Consider the following 20,573-nt stretch of genomic DNA (forward strand, 5'->3'; position numbering starts at 1 on the left):
GACCTTTTTGAAAAGTACACATCTGTATTAGGAACAGGTTGATTCCATGCCGAAGAGAGAAGAGAAAAGAAAACACAACGTTTCGGCTGCGGAGCCTTCTTCGGGGTGTCTTCGCCCGAAACGTTGCGTTTCTCTTTCTTCTCTCTTCGGAATGGAATAAACCTGTACTGGAAGAGGTGTTAGTGGGGCCAGCGGGGGGCGCTCACCCTGCGGTCCATGTGGGTCCTAATGCCCCAGTATAGTGACGGGGACACTATACTGTAAACAGGCGCCGTCCTTCGGATGAGACGTAAAACCGAGGTCCTGACTCTCTGTGGTCATTAAAAATCCCAGGGCGCTTCTCGAAAAGAGTAGGGGTGTAACCCCGGTGTCCTGGCCAAATTTCCAATTGGCCCTTAGTAATCATGGCCTCCTAATAATCCCCCTCTATGAATTGGCTACATTACTCTGCTCTCCTCCCCACTGAGAGCTGATGTGTGGTGAGCGTTCTGGCGCACTATGGCTGCCGTCGCATCATCCAGGTGGATGCTGCACATTGGTGGTGGTGGAGGGGATCCCCGTTACCTGTAAAGTGCTTTGAGTGGAGTGTCCAGAAAAGCGCTATATAAGTGTAAGCAATTATTATTATTATTATTGTCCTGACGCAGCTACCCGCTTGAACAACATAACATATATGTATAAGCTGTAGTAGTTCAGGTGGGCCAGCCGCGTCTGCATGCGTAGGCTGCAAAGGACCAAGTAATAGGTTTATTCCCTGCTGAAAAGAGAAGAAAAAGAAACGCAACGTTTCGGGCGAAGACACCCCGAAGAAGGCTCCGCAGCCGAAACGTTGTGTTTTCTTCCTTCTTTTTTCCCCAGCATGGAATAAACCTATTACACATATGTATATATCACCTCCACTCCTCGTGGTAGACACCACGCTATTTCGTCTCCTCGGGAAGTCTGCAGAAGCGGAAAGGACTCGAAAGAGCAGAATTTCTCCGCTCCCCCCCAACCCAAACAAAACAACACTACTGGATTGGCTTGAGTCAAAATCGCGGACAGCGGCAGTGCCGCAAGCCCGCCAGCAGGGGGCGCCCGCGCGCCTCGCTCGCCCGCAGCCCGCGGACGGTACCTTGCTCCCGGAAGTCACGTGTGCGGCTCCAATCCACCTGCTCGGGCTGGGATCGCGAGGAGGAGCACAGCTGATGCTAAAGACCAGAGAGCCAGCGAGGCGCACAGCCGGCAAGTTTCTGTTCGCTCCGCTCTGGGAAGAAATCTATATTCTGGGCACCCGTTTAACGGCGGAGAATGGCTTTCTCGGGATTGTCTTGTCTTTTTATCTTAGGAGTGTTGTTCCCAGGTGAGTTTCTTTTATTTTTCTCTGTCTCTCTCTCCCCCCCCCCCCAACTTTACTGTTGACAAAGTGAGCGAGTAGCAGACCTGGTCTTAAATGGCGTAAGATTTTTTTTTTTAAAGTTATGTGTTCGAGTGGGGGGAAAAAATAGGTTTCCCTCTACAAGGTTTCCCGTTTAAAGAAACGCGCTTTAGTTGTCTTGTCGTGTTTATTCTAGGAAAAAAAAGAAACATGCGGGTGAAAAAAGTTACAATATGCGATTGAGTGGTTCTTTAAGCTTTTTTCGTTTGCGAATAGAGGGGTTATAGTTTTACACACGGATTTAAATTCGATGTTCTAATCCCACCGACTACAGCTCCCATCCTGAAAAATTGCCGCTGGTTAGTAGTAAGTTAACGAGGTCGACGCTGTGGGGAAAATTCTTCCTCCTCCTGCTTCTGTGCCCCAGCGGAATCCGTAGCGCCCCTTTGTTTCAGCAAGTGGTGGAAGCACCGCAGCGGGTCGGGAGAGGACGAGGGAAAAGTCTCTTAAGGGGGCGCCTCCGCTCTCCGACGCCCCGGGATGCGGCATTACAATAATCACGATTATTATCGCCACCGGTGTTGCTCGGTCGCTGCAGGGCTGCCCCGCGCTCCCCTCTCCAGCCCTTTGGAGTGCCGCCGCCTCTCGTGCCGCCGCGCGCGGTCTCGTAGCAACAAGTCGCCCCCTTGGAAACAAAAGGGTCGGAGCGGGTCCGGGCCGCGCCGGCGTCCGAAACTCCGCTACCGCCGGGGCTGTATTGAACAAAACAACAAAAAAAACAACTCCTTTCTTTGCTAAGGATTCCGCTATACAAGTCCCGTTGGGGGACGACATGTGGGGGGGTGTAGTGAGGGAAAAACGGAGTTGGGGTGTGGGTTTCGTCTCTTTTTTCGCCCGTCCGTGATTTTGGTGGTGGTGTCAAAGGCGGGTGGATGAAAAGTTGAGGCTCCCGCCCGTTTTCTGAAAAGTGTGAAGTGAAATTTCCAGTCGTGCCTGCTTGGACCCGTCGTTTCCCGTGTGAAATGTGAAAATAACAGTTTACTGGAGTTTTTTTGTTTATGGCAATGGTGATAATGCCGTGCCTTTATAATAATGCCGTGACTTATTTTGCTTAAATTACACCGCGTTTCGTTATGGAAAATACAGGCGGCCTAATTTAGATTCGATAATCTGGCTCTAAATATTAATTAGCGATTAGCTGCGTTTCGGAATTAACGTCGAGAACAATGGAGGGGGAGATCTGCCGGGATTTATCTCTAAAACCTCCCCCGGCTTCAAAAGTGCTGTTTTGTAGTGACATTGTCTGCCATCTGCCATTGGCTGTCGATATTTCACAAAACCCGTGGACTTGATCCACTGCTGTTAAGACCTCGGTTCAGAAGTTGGATTAACTGTGTCTTGAAAGCCGCCACCGTCCAGAGAAATTTAATATTGAAACTTGTTTAATTGAGGATTTGGTCGAGGCGTCTCGTATCCGCCGCGGGTCCTGTTGTTTTTTCTCCCTTAACTGCGAAAAATAAATGTTAATGTTCTGGGAGACGAAGGAAGACTCTGAGATGCTAATGAATGTTAATTTACTGATAAACGCGCTGCTGTACGGTGCTAGGCAGGGGGAAATGTGGCGTTTCTCGACTCTGCCTGTCAGGCACGGCAATTAAGAAGCATGTTTTTGTGTTTTGGTAGCCTTGGAGGTTGAAATAATCCAAACCGCAGCTCCACTGTTTTTTTTAATCGCTCACGCCTTAATAAAGCAGTTCAGAATTACCAGAATGAACACCGCCCTAAAAAACACCATTCGTAAATACAGCTATCATTGATGATTTAAAAAAACAGCCCTGTGGCTCTACGCGAAACTGATACTTCAAGTCATGTGTAAAATGTACAAAATTTGATTTTATGTTCTTGTGTAGCAGTCTTTGGTTAAAAGGGGCCACCCTGCTTTGTTTCTTGGTTGCCTTCAGCTTTGCGGACCTCCATCAGAGAAATTCTGTGATTCACCTCCCTGTCTGAAGTGGGGGTTTTAGTGATTATTGAGCGTTTGGCTTTTAAAGCAAGGTTTCTGATAACTGCTGATCACGGAAAAGAGCCACTGGTGGATGGTGAGGTTTTTCAAAGATTTCCTCTGCTCTTCGCAGAAGCTGTGAAAAGAGTGTAATGCGATGTTGTACGCAGAAAGGTGTTGTGTTTCCATCTGAGGAATACTATGTCTGTATTCCATGAAGTAATACTCACCCACTCTCCAGCACTGTTTGAGCAAAGCGCCCAGCTTCCCATCCAACTGGCACAGCCCCGGAGGATAGGGACTTAGGACCAGTTACGAACAAAAGGGGGGTTATTCAGCTCAGCGGTGATTGTGCAGGATAACCTCTTAACTGTACTAATGGACCCTGACCTGTTTCACTATTGCAACAGTTCAATTGGACTTTACGGCCAGTTTGCTCTTGGTTTTGGCTTTAGATATGGAGATGCGCGTGCTGGTGTTGTTGTTTTTTTATTGATCGGCTTTAAAAATAAAACTGTCATTTCCCCCCATTGGAGCGATAACAGCGGCTCAGATCATTTGTTGACGGCCTATAGAAGTTTATTGTTGGGTTTCGTGTCAGCTGTGATGACAGCTATAAAAGGAACCTGTTCCTGCACTGAAACCTGCCCGTCCCTCCTGCCTGTGCGACACTGAAACTGCAGTGCTGTGCTGCCTGGTATTGCACAATCTGGGGCTCAAAGGTTGTGCATAAAGGGAAATAGGAGTGGAGACATGGTGGGTTGGACAATGGCTTTCTGGTTCGGTGGTTAATCATAAACTCCTGAATGATGATGCTTTCTTGCTTACAGTTGAGTGTTTCTGCATTCTGCTGTGAGCTGTCGGAAGGGTACAGTGACTGTAGCAAAAGGATAATGCAGTGGAATGTGGCTGGTATTGTTTACCAGCACTGCCACCCAAACAATACATCGCCCATTGTGCTGTTCCGAGTTTGTGCATCGGATCTCATTTCCATTACAATGAGACTTTGGGGGGCTCTTCTCTGAGAGCTAACCCACTTCCTGAGCTCCGCAAAGTTCCAGATAACATAGGATGTGTGATTATTGTGCCGTAGATAATGTCGATAAGGGGGAGGGGAGAATGTCTCCTCATTCAGACTTACCCATGCAAGCTTAAGAGTTATAATGCCAGGGCTTCTGAATGCTAGATAGCTTTAAATATTGACACCAACCTCTCGATTTTCCTTATTAATATTTTGCACAGGTTGTATTATTGCTTTTTGGAGAGCAGTTGGTTAAAGGTAAGGGGGTATAACTGAATACAATAATTCCTTGCTGTTGTTCCTGCTGCTTGTGTTCTCATCTTTCATTACCCCCCCATATGCTTGTCGAAGAGGGTGGGAGCCAAAGAGCTTTCCTCTGAATGACACCCTAGATTGCAAGTCCAAAGCTCTTACAGATCGTTTCTGAGTGGCCTTTGTGGGGGAAAAACAACAGACGCATGTCTGTATAGCCTAAAATAAAAAAAATCTGTTATTTCTGAATGTGCTGTAAGCTTTGATATTTTCAACTGATTCAGAAACACTATACGGGCTAATGAGTACAGTTACAGTTGAGACGGCTACATTTTCTCTTGTTCTTGCATTTTCTCTTCCATTGCTCCTGTGCATCTGCTTGGTAGAACACCATTTATTTTGTTGGCTGGGGAGAGGCTGTTTGCAGTGCAGTCAGTGGTTTAAGTAGATGCCTGATTGAAATGTTTTATCTCCTGAACTAGAATTAGGGAAAGCCACAGAGTGTTTTCTAAAGCTCATCTCCCGTGGTTTAGACACGCCGAAACTCCCCAACAAGCAGGAAAAATACCACATACAAGACGGGAGACATGCCTGGTCACAATGTTTGAATTGCTTTTTTCAACGGTCTCGTATAGCTACTGTCTAAAATGCACTTTTAGACAGTGCAGAACTCCCTGCTAAGAAAAGTGCTGGAACGTAGCATTTTGGTTATGTTCTATTCCAATTCCATAATCAGTATTTGGCCTGAGCAGCACAGTTTGTCCTTCACTTGGTGAAAATCACAAGACCATACAAGGGGATAAAAATTAAGAGACCATTTGGCCAAACCAATTTTGGTTTGGTTTTCAGTAGGGACTAGAACCTGATCTTGTTCAACCTTTTCTTTAAAGGAAACATCCATGATTAGGTATCTTATAATCATGTATCTGTAAGCATGTATGAGAAATCTGTTAGAAGAGTGTTACAGCAATGGTAAATGCTACTGTGTGATCACGGATATCTGAAATATCCTGTGATAGTTATCTGCAAATACATAGTCACCTCCAGAGTGTAGAGATATGCTAGGAAGACCCAATAAACCAGAATCAGCTGGAGGATTGTCAAATGGAGGGAAGAAAGTGGATCATATTTCAACTTGAAGCTGAGGGGCTGTACCACATAGAGTTTTGAATTAAATGGAAAGATTGCCTCAATCTTTCCTGACAGGAAGCCAGTGCAAAGCTTCCTAGACAGGAGTGATCTTATCACATGCATGTGATCTAGTCAGGATTCTAGCAGCTGAATTCTGAACCAGATTTTCCTGCACAGGGATGGATGGAATAGCATACAGGCTGGTAATATTTTCAAGATGGAAAAATTGTGTCTTTGGAACATTCAGCACACAAAACACAAAATTAGATTCTGGAGGGAAAATAGCCCACAGGGTTCTTCATTTTTAAATAGACTCAAGCACAGCGCTGTTAACTGACAAGGCTACAGTGCCGATTTTACATAACTGCTGGGAGGAACACAATACCAACCTCCATCATTTCTCAAAAATGTAGCTCATTAGTAGTTTGGCTCTCAGAATATGGGAACTATTCTTCAAGGTTATACTTAGGATATAACAGAGGTTTGTGGTTCTTGTTTTTGTCCAATGTATTCTTGAAAATTCCTTATGTATTGGAATGCCTCGTCAAGGTATCCAAGATCTCCAGTAAGTAAGAGGGCCTGGGACTGCTTTAAACAGTGGGTACACGTGCTTTTCTGGAAACTGCTGGGAAAGATATAGAGTGTGATACAGAGCTGTGCCTGGTTTGCTGAAGAGCTGTTGCCGTTTTGCAGTTGAGTCGCTTTTAAGCAGAAATAGCTTACCACTGGACAAAAGGATAAGTAGTGCCCTCCAAACCCTCACACTAATTTTAGAGTATTGCAAATGGAAAAGATTTGCCGAGACCTGTCTGGTAATTTATAGAGGAGTACTCAAATCCCTCATGTCAAAAAGTCAGGGCAAAGACCCAGTCTTGTACATTATATCATGTATTATGTTATATGATAGGTGTTGCTTCAGAATGCCTCTGCATTGCCCTGTGGCATCTTTTACCATCTCACTCTTATGCTGGCCAGCATGATTGGTATCTTTGTTTTTATATGGTGACCATGTGGTTTTTTTAACCCCTCCATTGGAACCTTCCTTCCTGCTGTGAATTTGACACCCAGTCTTTCCTTTTGCCTGAGCAGTGCTAAGCTGGTAACACTGAGCAGACCCCAGGGGGCGGGTTGATGGTGTTACCTGATAAGCCTGATGCTGTCCACATTGTGTGCCCCATCAGGGGTTGGTTGCTAGGATACCGGTTGAAAAGAGACAGACCCCTGTCCAGGGTTGCCGAGGGTATTTAAAATGGACACAGCAGTTTGAACCTCCCCCTGGACTGAATTAACCCCTTGTGGTGTGACTGCTTAGCATAAGCAGGATGTTTGGCCCCCGTCTGTGAGAAGCCAAACTGTCACTTCAGTCTGGATCACAGAAGACTTTATTTAATAATATAATGACTGTGATCAAAGGGCTATAACCATACAGAAGGTGGGTCTATTGGGTAATAATCCTTCAGTTTATTGAATCACATGAGTCTGTTGAGAATTAATCCACATTTATAAAGACAAACTGGCCTAAAGATTTGCAAAAAAGCAGTGGAAGAGAGCAATAAATAAGATGTAAATAACAAAGCAGGGTGTGGCCCTGCTAACAAGTGTGAGTGTTGGGCAGAAAAGCTCTTATTAAACAGAACACTTTCAGCTCGCTCTGCATATTGTGCCAGACACTGGCTGCGGCATTATAATGCAACTGCAAGTAGTTCTTGGGAGATTCAGTCTTAAGTTGGATGGTGGTGCAGATAATTGCAGTAAGTCTGTTGATCAAAGATTAATTTAAACTAGTGAAGCTTCTGTCTAGTTTATAGAGGGTCAATAAATCAGAGTGAAGACCATAATAACAAGCCTGATAGCAGGGTGTCAGTGATAAATCTTACGATATAAAACAAGCTATTTAAGAGGCCAATGTGTAATTCATATCACTGTAGATTACTGTCAATTAGATGTGCATCTAGAGGAACATGTATAAAATATCTGAGATGTATGAAACCTAGACTTAAGTCTGTAATTTACCAAGTTTAGACTAAACCTACGCAATCAGACACCTTAATATTTATAAACCGGCTGTCTGGACATGAGTCTTTGAGCCATGATGGACTTTTCAGTTCTGCATTGGCTTGTGTGGGTTTTGTGTGATCACTATAGTGGCACAGGAAATAAATAAAAAAAATACTTCCTTATAATCCAAATTAAAGGAGCTTTGACCTAAAATTAGTTTTGGGTACTGTGTAGCGCAAAATTTCCACCTATAAAATAATGATAACGATCTTGCCAAAAAAAAAAGGACCTCTGCAGACGGATATAAAAGGAAGGTAAAAGCACTGGTTTCAGTACAAGGTCATAATTGGCATTTCTGGGATAAATTTAGAAAGCCTTGATTTGTTTTTTTCCAGTGCTAGATGAGACGGCAAACCTTGTTTTAGTAAGCTGAAGAGAAAAACAAACTGCATGAGCTGGAGACCAAGTCCTTTAATTTCCAGAACAGCTCCTAATGATAAGACTTGATTGGTAATGGGTCGTGCCTTAGGAGCTTCTCAGTGCTCTTACAATCATAATTCATGTCTGTACTGCATAAACAGTTATCTGCCATTAGAGGACCTGAGGGGCTTTAACAATATGGGTAACCAATTGAGCCAATTTTATCTCCTCTATTCGATGTTTTAATGAATTCCTTTTATTTCCTCAGTGTAAGCCCTGTGGTGGCAATGCGATACTTTAAAGGTTGCCAAGCAACAATACCCATTTGGGAAATGTGTGGTTACCCTCACATACGACTGTAGACGTGCCGTTTTCTGTTTCCTGGAATGACAGTGTCCTCTTCTGAAACACCCCCAGTTGTCTTGTGCCTCAGATATGTTAATGTCCTGCAGGATAGGAAGTCTTTTAAAATAATTTCCCCAGCTGCCCGGTTAGAAAATGCGAGGCAGCATTGCGTGTTGTACCTGAGCTCTCCAGTCCTGGTTCTCTGCCAGGGTTCGGCAGAGACGAGGTACTGCCTTTTTGCTGCTCATCAGTTTCCCCATCTGAGACCGTCGGCTCCAGTTTTGCACGAGTTCTTCTCTGTGAGTGCTGCTCAAACCCGCGGCTACAGAGGTGTGCAAACCGGGATGCGTTTCCCCTGCTCAAAGCAGCCCTCGCCGGTTCTGAGCGGGGTTTCAGCATTTATCCAGCTGTCGGTGTGCATCATGAATCGATTCAAGGTTGCCGCATCTGCTCAGACAGACAAGAACCAAGCAACCTGTCAGCATGTGGGCACCTCCATCGGTTCAAATAATGCCGAGTGCAGCTGTAAGGGGAAGCATGAGCTGAGTCGTGGAGCAGTACAATATATCAGTTGCTGCTCTGTGTTCCAGCTTCCTTTAATAAAACCAGAACAGTATAATATTAAGCCGCTAGCGTGCTGTGTTACTGATGTATGTGGATGTTCTCACGGGGATCTGTCCTATTTAGCATTGCCTTACAGGTGCTTATCAGGACAAGCCTACAAAACAAAGAGGAGCTTTTTCTCGGGACCTGTCACAGGGAGGGCTTTATTCCACTGTGTGTGTGCACGCACACACACATGGTGTCAGACTAGATTACACAAGGTGCATAGTGCCGGACTATATTTCACACAGCAGCCAAAGGAGGAATCTAATGTTACCTGAATGATCATTCACTCCCTCCCCTGGCCCTTGTGAATTACCAGGAAGCAAACACTAGGAAACTGTTTAGGAATAGGGATTTGAGCACTACTGCGTGTGATAATGGGTTATTGTACTTACGGCTGGAAATGTCTGTGCAGGACAGTGGAGATGTGTTGTGAAATGGGAGAGGAAGGGCTGTTAACTCTTGAGCCGTTGAGCAAGACCCACTTTCCAGTAGGTAGCATCCAGCTGGCTGCTATCCTTGGGTCAGTGATTTTATGATTTTCTCGGCCACGTGTGCTTGTTTGGTCTGGTATTTAAATCTGACGTTTCAGTATTATATTGGAGCCGTGCACTTTCAGATATTCCTGCAGACTCCGGCCCCAGCACTGCAAACAAAAGAGAGAGGGAGGCGGGGGAGTTCAGATTACAGTCAGTGGTGTCTTTCTGTCCTCCACAGTCTCGCGATGGGGGACACAGAGCATGAATATTTATTTGCTGGGACCTTGTAAATGTTTCATCACCCCAGAGCAGCGCGGTGTAATGTGCCGTTTTTATTCGTCTTTCCTCCAGCAGGGCTGTAACTGCCACAGGGGGTCTTCACCTTTTCTTCATTTTGTTTGCAAATCGAAAAGCAAAAATATCTCCAAGCAGTTGCTGTCCGTGTGCGTTGGAGGGGGTGCTTGTTAAACCCGTTCAGAGCGTGGTGTGGCCTCCTGCAGCGCAGCTATGAAAATAATCCCAGAGGAATTTCTTCGCTCTAGGCTGCTAGCAGTCTACACCATGCTTGCAGGCTGGATAGTGATTCCGGACCCTGTCTGTCCAGACACTCCGTATGCATATCAATCAGTGTTTTATCATCAGGACTGGTTGTACTGTTCTTGCTTCCCTGTGTCATCAGCCCAGCTTTTATCTTTCAGCCTTATCATGCCAAGGTCAGCCATGTGACTTCACCATTGTTTTCGCACCATTGTAAACTCATCAGGAAGTTAAGTCGTCCCAGTCTCAGTTACGACTCCTAAATGAACAGACTTTGAATATTGGGGAGGCTGGAGTTGTCATTTGACTGCAGGCCCTTAACATTTAAGACAATAGCTGGCTTCGTTATGAAGGACAAGAGGGACGCAACTTGATGGACCCACTGCTTTGTTTTTCCCAGCTTGGCTTGTCTAGTTGAGCTACAAAATGTCATAGTCCTTTTGCACACCCCTCTTACCTGCTGTAAGGCCTGGGGTCTGTGGTTGTTTATAGAAGAAGCTCTTTTCAGTTCAGAACTAGTATTAGACATTCTGGTTGTTCTCAGTTCAGTTCTGTAGCCCCACACAATACTTAACAGCATTTGTTTTGCACCGAAATTTCTGGTTTGCTTTTTCTTTTCAAAGGCATTCAAGGTATGCAGCTCTTGTGATGTCCTATTTCATCTTCACTAACCTCTGTGAACCATGGTGTTACAGGGTTTGAAGGTCACCACTGAATCTTCAGTTGTTTTAAAGACCTGGAACACTTGAAATGTGATCAGCTTAGGATATTAAATTACTAAGAGTACACGTGGAACAAATACAATCTGATTACCCTTCAACCAGTTCCATTAACCAAATAAAATTACTTGTTTAATTGACCAGCAACTTCCAAGTGTTCCTAATATCTGGGGGGGGGAATGGGGATGATTTCAGGGGACCTGTAAGCTTAACTGCATCACGGCTTCCTGGGACCAGGAAAGCAGCTTGAAGATCTCTGGTATTGTGCCGTGATGTATGGTATGTGTCTTGCTTTCAAACAAAAAAAAAAAGGCGAATGAAAAATTGAAGCCCAGATGTTAGTGTTTTCATCTCAGCAGGCTTCTTCGTGAGGATAACGTTTGATCTCGGTGAAGGGTGGTAGCTGGCTGCTCTGAAGATGTGGAGCATGCCATGCTAACAGTCTGCAGACAAGAAGGAGAAGAGAGAGTCGCTGTGCTCTAACTGGCCTGGCTCAGTAATGAGTTCGCTATTGATCTCCAGCATCCAAGGGTGTGTTTTTTAACCCGCTAGCATGCGTCGTGAATGCAAGCGTTTGGTGTTCTCGTTTCGACGAGACAGGGTTACGGATCCGGCTTCTAGAGTAAGACATGTTGGGCTCTGCCGTCAGCTTAATTAGGTAGACCTGTGCTGGACGGGTCAAGATGAAGGGAAAAACTCACTGACGTTTCTTCCTTCAAGTCGTAGGATCTCAAGCTGCTTCGTCTCAATGAGCCCCATTTAGAAGCCGGAAGTGGGGTAGAAGGTGCTAATGGCCTCCATACTGTGGTAGATTATCAGTGTTTTCAGTAAACCCAAAACCTGATTAGGCTTGAGGTTAAAATTTTCCTAAGAACTCAGACAGCTCAGCCTATTGAGAAACTTCCTGGCGTGGGCCTGTACTGCAGGTGGAGTTTCAGCTGAGGGAAGGCGGCTTTGTGCAGTATAGTGTTGTCATGCACCCACGTGCTGGAGCAGGCATAGGGGCAAAACGCTTCCGTCCGTTAGCGGGTTTGGAAATTTTAATTTCCCAGCCAGAGCGACTGTGGAGGAATGCCTCTCTTGCTCCCACGCATCTGGGTTTGGAGGAGATGGTAAACTGAAGCGGCGAAGAAAAAAACAACACTTTGGACACTTTGCCCCGCATTGTCTCGCGCTCAGTGTTGGCAGTGAGAGAATAGAATTGAAAAAAATATATATAAGGCTTTTTAAAAGCTGCTTCCAAATTGTTGTTGCTCAGGACCGATGAGGAACATTCCCACTTGCCTGGGGCGCCAGTTAACCGTCCACTGAATTGAAGACCGAATGGCTGTTGGTTTGAAACATGCACAGCAAAGTGCTCTTTTTTTTTAATTTGGGTTTGACATGATGCAGTTATTTCACAGAAGAGGCCGTTCAGATTATCTAGCTTGATACAGTTCCTGCTTGCTAGCTGTCATAAGGATCTCAAAGAGCCATTTCTTGAACAAAGCCAGCGTGTCTCCCACAGCCCTGTGTAAAACCTTTGTGCTTCTTGTTATCGGTTTTGAGCATACTTGAGAAGCGGAGAAGCTTGTGTCTTTTGGGCTATAATGGAGCGATTCAAAGGTGTTTCTGAGGGTGACAGGTATCGGCTTGTGATCACTAGTTGGTGTGAAATGATCACGTCTAAGCTAATGATTAATATGTGTTTTTGGTACTGACGTAATTGCTTGTTGCTTCCTAAGGTTGTTAATGTACTTTACAGTTTTGATCTGAATGTTGGCACAGCTGTCAGTGTCATGTCCCTCAAACCGTTCCAAAATGGCTTATTTGAATTGGAAATAATAGATTTTAGCAATTAAGAAAATGACTGTTTGCTGCAGTGCTTGAACAGTGTTTAATGCTCAGATATATAATTAAACTTATTTTTTCCTATATAAGTGGAGTCCCAGTCCCTCTGGTTTTGTAAATGTCAGCATCAGACTGAGTAATTAGCCAATAATGGGTTTAATTAAGCAGTTGATAAATGGGCTGAAAGAACAAACTCTGTCCAGTAGTCTGCCTCTGTGAATGTCTCGTTTAATTACCCTGTATGTGGTGAAGCTGACATCCTGACATCCCTGTCGTAAATAAGAACCAAAAGAATGTCCCTTATAAGGAGGATTGAGATGGCCTAAAGCATTGCAGCCTAAATGGAAAGAAAAACATACTATACAGCATCTTTTATAGAAAGAATTGCTTCAAGGTAATGAACGAGTACAGATTAAAGACTGGCTCACCCGAGTTAACCTTGCGTCCCCGACGAGCGCAGTGTAAATGAACTAAGCGCACTGTAATTTCTAGAACAAAGGTTTTCAGCTACACACTGGGAAGTGCGAAGCTGTGGGAATCTCTTCTGCCAGGACCGAGGCGGAATGTGTGAGGTGTCTGGAGGAGGCAGCTGCAAACCTGACAGGTTCGCACCACACTTCCAGGTGCTCTCGCACAAGCAGGCCGTCTGCCACTGCCGAAGTGCTCTTATTAATACACTGCCTGCTGCTGGGATTCAGAGCATTGCATTTAATTAAGGAGAATCTGTAAATGCGTGCATGCATATTTAAATAAGACTTCTGCGGTGTGGATAAAATGGTTTGTTTTTCTAAATATTAATCTGCAAGATTTTAATTAATTTTCATGAAAGGAATTCTGTGCGATTTGTATGTATTCCTAGCTGCGTAAGCACAAAGCTAGTAACTGCATCTCATACAAATGTATAACATAACCTTTTGTTAAAACCAGTAATCTGTATTGTCCAGGGAATATAAATAAATCAGGCTGCATTTTTTATGCAGTCAAAGAGCATTACATTTCAATTTTTGATCTCTTAAATTCCGGGTAGATTGTCATGAAGTACAAAGCTTTGCATGCATTTTTAATTTCGGCTTTAATTGAATCGCTGTTACTGCTCTTTCTTGAGAATCCCATGTACAGTTCCAAGTCATAATCTGGTCCCTGCTCTACTGTCCTCCTGTTTCCTAATAACATCCGACCTCTTATGACCATCCTGCAGGGATCTTTAAAGTACTTAATCTACAAACAAGACCCTGCAGCCCGGTATTTGTTTGCATGACTATACCGATGTGCTTTCACCAAGGGGTCGAAATGAGAATGAGATTGCCCCCATTCACAGTTTGGATTTGAGATCTGCAGAGCCTAGAGTTTTTGTATGGAACACGCTACCCAGCCGTGATCTTGAGGCTGACACCATAAGATCAATTGGCTACCAGCAATCTAATGAACTAGATAGGTAGAAAGGTTACAAAGTAGGAGACAAATCTTATGTTCTTAATGTTACTAGCAGAGGTTATTTCCACGCTGGATAATAGTCTTATTACAGTGTTAACTTTAGGAACAGAGAGAAGATGTGTTGTTCAGCAAAACATTGTAAATGAAAGGGCCTACTCCTGTTAAATTTCTTTTGAAAGGGTGTATCAAAAATCAGTGAGTCATTGTGAAAGAAATTAAAGAATATTTGAAAGAAATTAATGGTTACATAAAACTTGTTTTTTTTATAATAAATGCTGTTTTATGGAATTTTGGGAGTTCACTTTTGCAATTCAGTTTTCCACGGAACAAGGAAGGCTTTGTTATAAAGATTAAATTCTGTTAAACTATAGTGATACATTAATATGAAACAAAGATGAACTGGCTACATGTTATTCTTGAAGTTGAATTTGTTTCAAGGTATTTGTGGTCTCCAGTGTGCTAGTAAAGCTGACAACATTGTAAGCTGCAGATCCCTGTGCCTTTTAAAAAGCTGGTTCCTAAAGGCTTTATAGTCTGAATTGTGGAGTATTAACTGCCTTTATTATTTAGGGAAACTGCAGTAATCTGTTTCTGTAGCTTATCACCTCCACTTGTACCCATTTTGCAAACCCTTTGTGCATTAAAGTACTGTTTTTTCCTGCATGTTTTATATGTTATACATAAATGCCTTTTGCAAATACCTCCTTAAAATTTGAACAGGTTGTCTGGCACAGTCAAATGTCAGTCCATGGAACTGCATGCATCCTTTTATTTGCAATGTTCCATTTAAAGAGGCACAGGAGCCTTTTTAGCCTTTCAGCCATCATTATGCACAGGCCGGCCACTCGCCTGTCTCTATCCCCTGAGCATGATGCGCTTTATACAGTTCAGTACACCATTGTTTACTATGCCTGGTCCTGAGGATAGTTTGATTGCCCCCAGCACGATGCCAGATCTGTTTATAGAGCCTTGCTTTTTTTGTAGACATCCAGTCAGATTACATAACCCCCTCCCCCCCATCGCATTTTGTTTTCTGCAAAACAAGTTGCATCCACTGCCTTGAAGATGTTCCACGTGTCTACACCTTGTGTTTCAGTGCTGAGAGGAGAGAAGGAGGAATGCAGATGGACTGGATTGTGGGTGCTCCTGGATGCTATGCAATGACACTGCATCTCCGTAGTCCCCTGACTGGTTTACAGCTTGCATATTTGGCTAATGATTCAGGCTGTATTGTTTGTGCACTTTTCTTTTCCTGGAATCCAACAATCGAAGCCCAGCTAGTTTCACTTGAGCGCCGAGGAATCCAGGCTGTTCATGAACGTTTTCCTCTGACTGTCACTCTAGAGAGCTGCTGTGCTCTGGCGGACTCCCTTGCTGCTGAGCTCCTACTTCAAATGGCATAAAAGCTGTTTTTATTGTTCCCGTTAAGGCAAAATCATACCTTTTTCCTCTAATTCAAATGTGTTTTTTCTGTCCTGTCAGAAATGAAAGACCCTGAAAGGCTGACCACTGGATTGCTAAATAGTGATGAGCAGAAAAAGTGCTTTTTCAAACTTGGTAGTTTCAGGGCAGCCCATCATGTATCATTTAGATAGATCTCAGAAAACACTGGTGTGCATTTATTTGTTGTTCCTGTTGAAGTTTGTAAATTCATATGCCCATATTTTACTCGGGGAGAAAAAGATCCTTATACCCCCTAGGAAGTGTAAATTATTGAAGGAAGGTTTGAAACCTTTAAGAACTGCTTGTGGCCCTACAATGTACACCAAAGACCTACAATTCTTAAGGTGAAAATAATAGTCTAAATGTCAGCAATGGAACCTTAATCTTTGAGGTGCTTTTCAGTTTGTTCCTTAGGTTTTTATTTTGTTTAGGGGTTTCCCATTAGGCCTGCTAAATCCTGAAGGTTGTCTTAAGTTTAGAGAACACATGCAGGGCCCAAACTTTCATCCTTTGAATACCTCAGAACCATAAGAATAACATCCCTAGGAAGTCTGCTTTGTTTGGCATAAAAAACATAAAACAGATTGGAACATGAATTTCCTTTTATGCTGAAATTACGTTTGGTGTAATCTTGTCTAAGGCAGGGACCTGTGGTGGTGTAAATACCATTTCGTGATTCATTGTGACTTCATTAAAGACCGTAAAAAATTGAAAACAACCAGTATTCAAAACGGCTTCTTAATTTTTGAAGCAGTTCACTTCAAGCTACACTTTAGTCCAGAAAAAAAGTTTTCGAATACTTTCAATACTGTTCATTCAGTGTATTGAAATTTCCTTGGGTATTGGGCAATAACAAGTCATGTGGTGTGGGTTTGCTTAGGGTGTTGAATTACACTTGCTGGGGAGTGTCCAGAGTTGTTTTCCAGTCTGTCAATGTTAAGTGGCATTGCACTGTGTAGATTGTGGTTTTCTTGTTTGGGTTTACTGAAAGCAGTGCCCCGTCTGGGAATATCGTGCTTTGTCCTCACGGTTTTCATTTCATCAGTTAACTGGATTTCATATTCCTCGTTTCCCGTCGTTGGAGAGTCAGGGTGCCCCTTTGATTGAGGAGCATGAGCCTGACTTGGTGAACGTGTCCTTGGTGAACTCTCAGCCGTGGCCGAGAGTGAAATGCGCTGCAGTCGGTGTGAGAGTCTCCCGCGGCCTCTGTGGGCCCGGCGCCCAGTGAGCGGGGGTGTCTGCGTTGGAGTTTCCCTCCTGGCAAATGCCTGCGCGGAACTGTAAGAGCTACGTCAGTGCTCACACCCTCTTCTGGTGTTGCATAAAATCCCAAAAAATGATGCAGTGGTGGAGATGGGATGCATGTTCCAGCTCTTTTTTTGTATCCCCGGGGAAGGTGGTGTAAATGTTTCTCTAGAAGGGAGCGCCTGTCTGGGCTTCCTGTACGTCATCATGCTGGATTGGCGTAAGTTGCCTGACCCGGTGCTGATCACTGGTTTCATCACCGGTGAATTTGTGCGGGCAGACTCCTCGGGACAGAGCATCTTTAATCACAGTTCATTGAGGCTTTCGCTTGGGTTTACCTTGCAAAAGTAAAATTTGATTGCACCTTTGCTTGACGCATCTGATTGTAAGTTTTTTTTCAAATAGTCAAGGGATACAAGAGGCAACCTAAAGACTTTGAGGAATCTATTGTTTTTCTCACAGATAGTCCCCCTGTAGTACTTTGTCGACATCCATTTTTTTATTCCCGACCAGCAAAGCTAGTGACGTTTGACCCAGGCTCTAATTGGATTGTGGAGCTAGTTCTTAGATTAAATATCTTTAACAAAAGGCACTATCTTTTAAGGCTACTTAGTCTTCACTGTTACAACAGACAGCTGATATGAGGCAGTCATATGAGACAGTGTTTAGATAACTGCTCTGCTCATTAGTGGGCTATTGTGTTATAAAGAGCACTGGTGGGATATGGGGGTGATTTGACCTGTGAACTGCACCCTTCTGAGAGGTTCCCAAGCTCCTAGTTTTAGGTCACTTTTGGTGCAGGTTTGCACAGGGAAGGGTGGTGGGTGTATTCTGTGTTCTTGTATTGTCAGCTTTGAGTACTATAATAAGGTGTATACTGCACCTCTGACACCAGTGTTGCAGTTCTAGATTCAGGGTGTGGTTTGTAGGTATTCAAGCCTGTAGATAAGTGTAATAAAGGCTTGTGTATATCCAGTTCTAGAAACATGAAATCCTTGCTAGCACATCACAGCAGCTAGCACAAGAGTGCAGCAGAAGAGGTCAAAAGGTTCCTTCTAGCCTTTAGATGCCATTACAAGCGTTTTACCACTGGGGGATAAACCACTTATGGTCGATGTGATTTTATTTAGCACTGCACAACTTTCAGGAGGAAAGGTCAGTGCAGTTCCTTTCAATAGTCATCTCAAGGAGTTTAATGGCCACATGTTTTATGAGCCAACAAGATGTCAGGTCTTCTGCTAATGGAGTTTGTGTTGAAGTCTGTCACAACTCTCTGACCTTGATGGAGAGTCTGAGTTCTTGGGTTTGGTAGTGTTTTGCTGACTGCAGTGTTCTGGTAGCTACTGCCAGCTTGCACGCTCCTGCCTGACGTGTTAAAGAATGTGACTGTACCCGAAGTTCTGCTCAGTGTGGAGCAAATGGCAAGAATTCTTAACTAAACCAATGGAGGTCACCTGAGAGTTTGTCTGTACCCCTCATTTAGCCGCAGGGCTGCTGTTTTAAAATGAGGTTTCAGTTTTCTACCCCTCTGCTACAGTGGCATGTCATGATAACAGCTATGAGAGACAGAATGTGCTATTTGGCTGCAGTGTGAGACTACCTTGAGCTGTTTCTGCGTGTCAGGGTAGTACTAGTGGTTTCAATGTGAAATGAGAAAGAAAGCAAAGGATAAAAAGCTTTTCCCCTCTGACACATTCCCTCTTGTTTCACGTATACCTCACTTCCAGAGTTTAACACTCGGATCTTTCAGGGGGTAACACTCTGTGGATATTACCCCAGCATTTCCTCTTGGCCTTTTCCAAACATGGCCTTCTAATAATCCCCATCTCTGAACTGGCTTCATCGCTCTGCTCTGCTCTCCTCCCCACCGAGAGCTGGTGTGTGGGGAGCGTTCTGGCGCACTATGGCTGCCGTCGCATCATCCAGGTGGGGCTGCACATTGGTGGAGGTGGAGGGAAGTCCTCATTAACTGTAAAGCTCTTTGAGTAGAGTTTCCAAGAGCAATTATTAATAATGTACAGGGTTCACTGCAGCTTTGTTACTGTCTGTAAGCCATGTATTTAAAACAGTTGTTTCCTAGCTTTTTACAAGGGGTGGTTTCTTACTAATTTGGATCTTTCTTCTACTGTTTTTGAAAATGGAGTCCCGGGAATGGGCTCTGTGGCTAGGTTATGGTGCATGTGATAAAAACGCTACCCAGTCCTGTCTGTGGCTGATCTCTGGACAGTTTGCTGTGCATGGAGAGCTGTTTTAAGGCCCCCTTTGGGAGTGCCTGTGAGACTGGGATAGTGTGATCTGACAGCTCTGCATACCAGCAGATATACTCCCATCTCCGAGTGGTGGCGGGGGGGAGGTGAGGGGTTGCAGAGCACATGTAGGAGAAGAGGAGTAGCTGTTTCAGTACTTTATTCCAAGGAACTGGAAAATAAAGCTTGTAAAAATGTATTTAAAGGCAACTGAGGTTTATTTTGAAGAGGTCAACCTCTGCAAAGCCCTGTCTGAGAAGACTCATTCGGTTTTTCTTCGTACCTGGACAGGAGACACTTGGTGGAAAAAGCATAAAAGGCTCATAGTTTCCATTCTAGGTTATCTGTCTGGCTTGCAATCAATAGAAATAGCTGATGGACACTTGAAGGTGTGTAGGTGAAATGAATGAGTTAGCCTCTGATATTGCAGTATTTAGGTTTGGGAAGTGGCAGTGTGTGGAATCAAAATATTCTCTCACTACCCAGGACGAACGATCTCAAGATTTGTAAAAGTTCTTTTTTTCTGAGGAAGGTTAGTTTTCCTGTCAGAGACTTTAAACAATTGAATTTGGCTGGTGTGCTACATTGTTTCCAGCCTGTTATAGTTGGTTATGTTTAGCTGAGAGACTTGCAGTAAATGTCTGAAACGCCAACATTCAGAACTTCAATTGACGGAAATCTGTTCCTTTCAACTGACCCCTGATGTTTTCTTTATCTACGTGGTTTAGCAAGAAACTTCAGAAATGTGTCCATGTTGGAAAGTCCACTTTTCTATAAAGATGCATACATCAGTTCAAGTGCTGGGAGTCTTTTTCCAAACAAACACTGCTGTCCTCTGTATTCATGAGGCTAGCCATTACCAAGTAATGGGAACTGCTCCCCAAGATAACATCAGACCAAGGCTTGCCTTTGGTGTGGAAATGTTAGACTGCACGTTTAAGAGAACAGTTTCTCTAACAAAGGTTTATTCTTTTAAGCTTTTTTTTCCCCTTTCGAGGGAAGACATTAATGCACGTGTTCACGTTATCCTTGTTGAAAAGAATTTGCTTGCATGCAAATAGACTCTCAGGCATTGCAGAGAAAATGCTAAATCCCTAAAACATTGTAGCCAAGCACTGTAAAATGTGAAGTACTCGATGTACTGCAAGAGTAAGGTCTCAGCTTTGCTTCTATTATTATTTAGCAAAGCCCAACATCCAGCTCTTCTCTGACGCACTAATCTTCCTGTACTCTGGCACCGGAAAGGATTTGCCTTCCTCACATAGTCTTCTTTATGGATTGGTTGCATTAATGTCTTTGAAGTGGGGCGAAGATTGAGACTTTGCCAGTGACTGCTGCACTGTGTAGTAAGAACGGTTCATGTCTTGCATCACAGGGCTAAGCTGTGGTCACTTAAGAGTCTGGAGTTTCTCCGCTGGTCCGGTCATGTTTGCCTGAGAAAACGGAAGAGTGGCGTTCAGCCCATAAAACGAGCCGGTCACTGTCCGCAAAGAGAGGCCGGGTCAAAT

General features: G+C 44.0%; 1 protein-coding gene across 2 annotated transcripts in view; it reads left to right on the forward strand.

The window, feature by feature from the left end:
• The first annotated feature begins 1,166 nt into the window (after positions 1-1,166).
• The window catches only part of cxadr (CXADR Ig-like cell adhesion molecule), a 47,507-nt gene continuing 28,100 nt past the window's right edge, over positions 1,167-20,573 (forward strand). For both annotated transcript variants that reach the window (XM_015341569.2, XM_015341568.2), the window contains exon 1: positions 1,167-1,342. In XM_015341569.2, the coding sequence (XP_015197055.2) occupies positions 1,291-1,342 (52 nt within the window). In that variant the 5' untranslated portion in view covers positions 1,167-1,290. The remainder of the gene's footprint in view (positions 1,343-20,573) is intronic.

This window comes from Lepisosteus oculatus, chromosome 5, assembly GCF_040954835.1.
Source record: "Lepisosteus oculatus isolate fLepOcu1 chromosome 5, fLepOcu1.hap2, whole genome shotgun sequence".
In the NCBI taxonomy this organism is placed as follows: domain Eukaryota; kingdom Metazoa; phylum Chordata; class Actinopteri; order Semionotiformes; family Lepisosteidae; genus Lepisosteus; species Lepisosteus oculatus.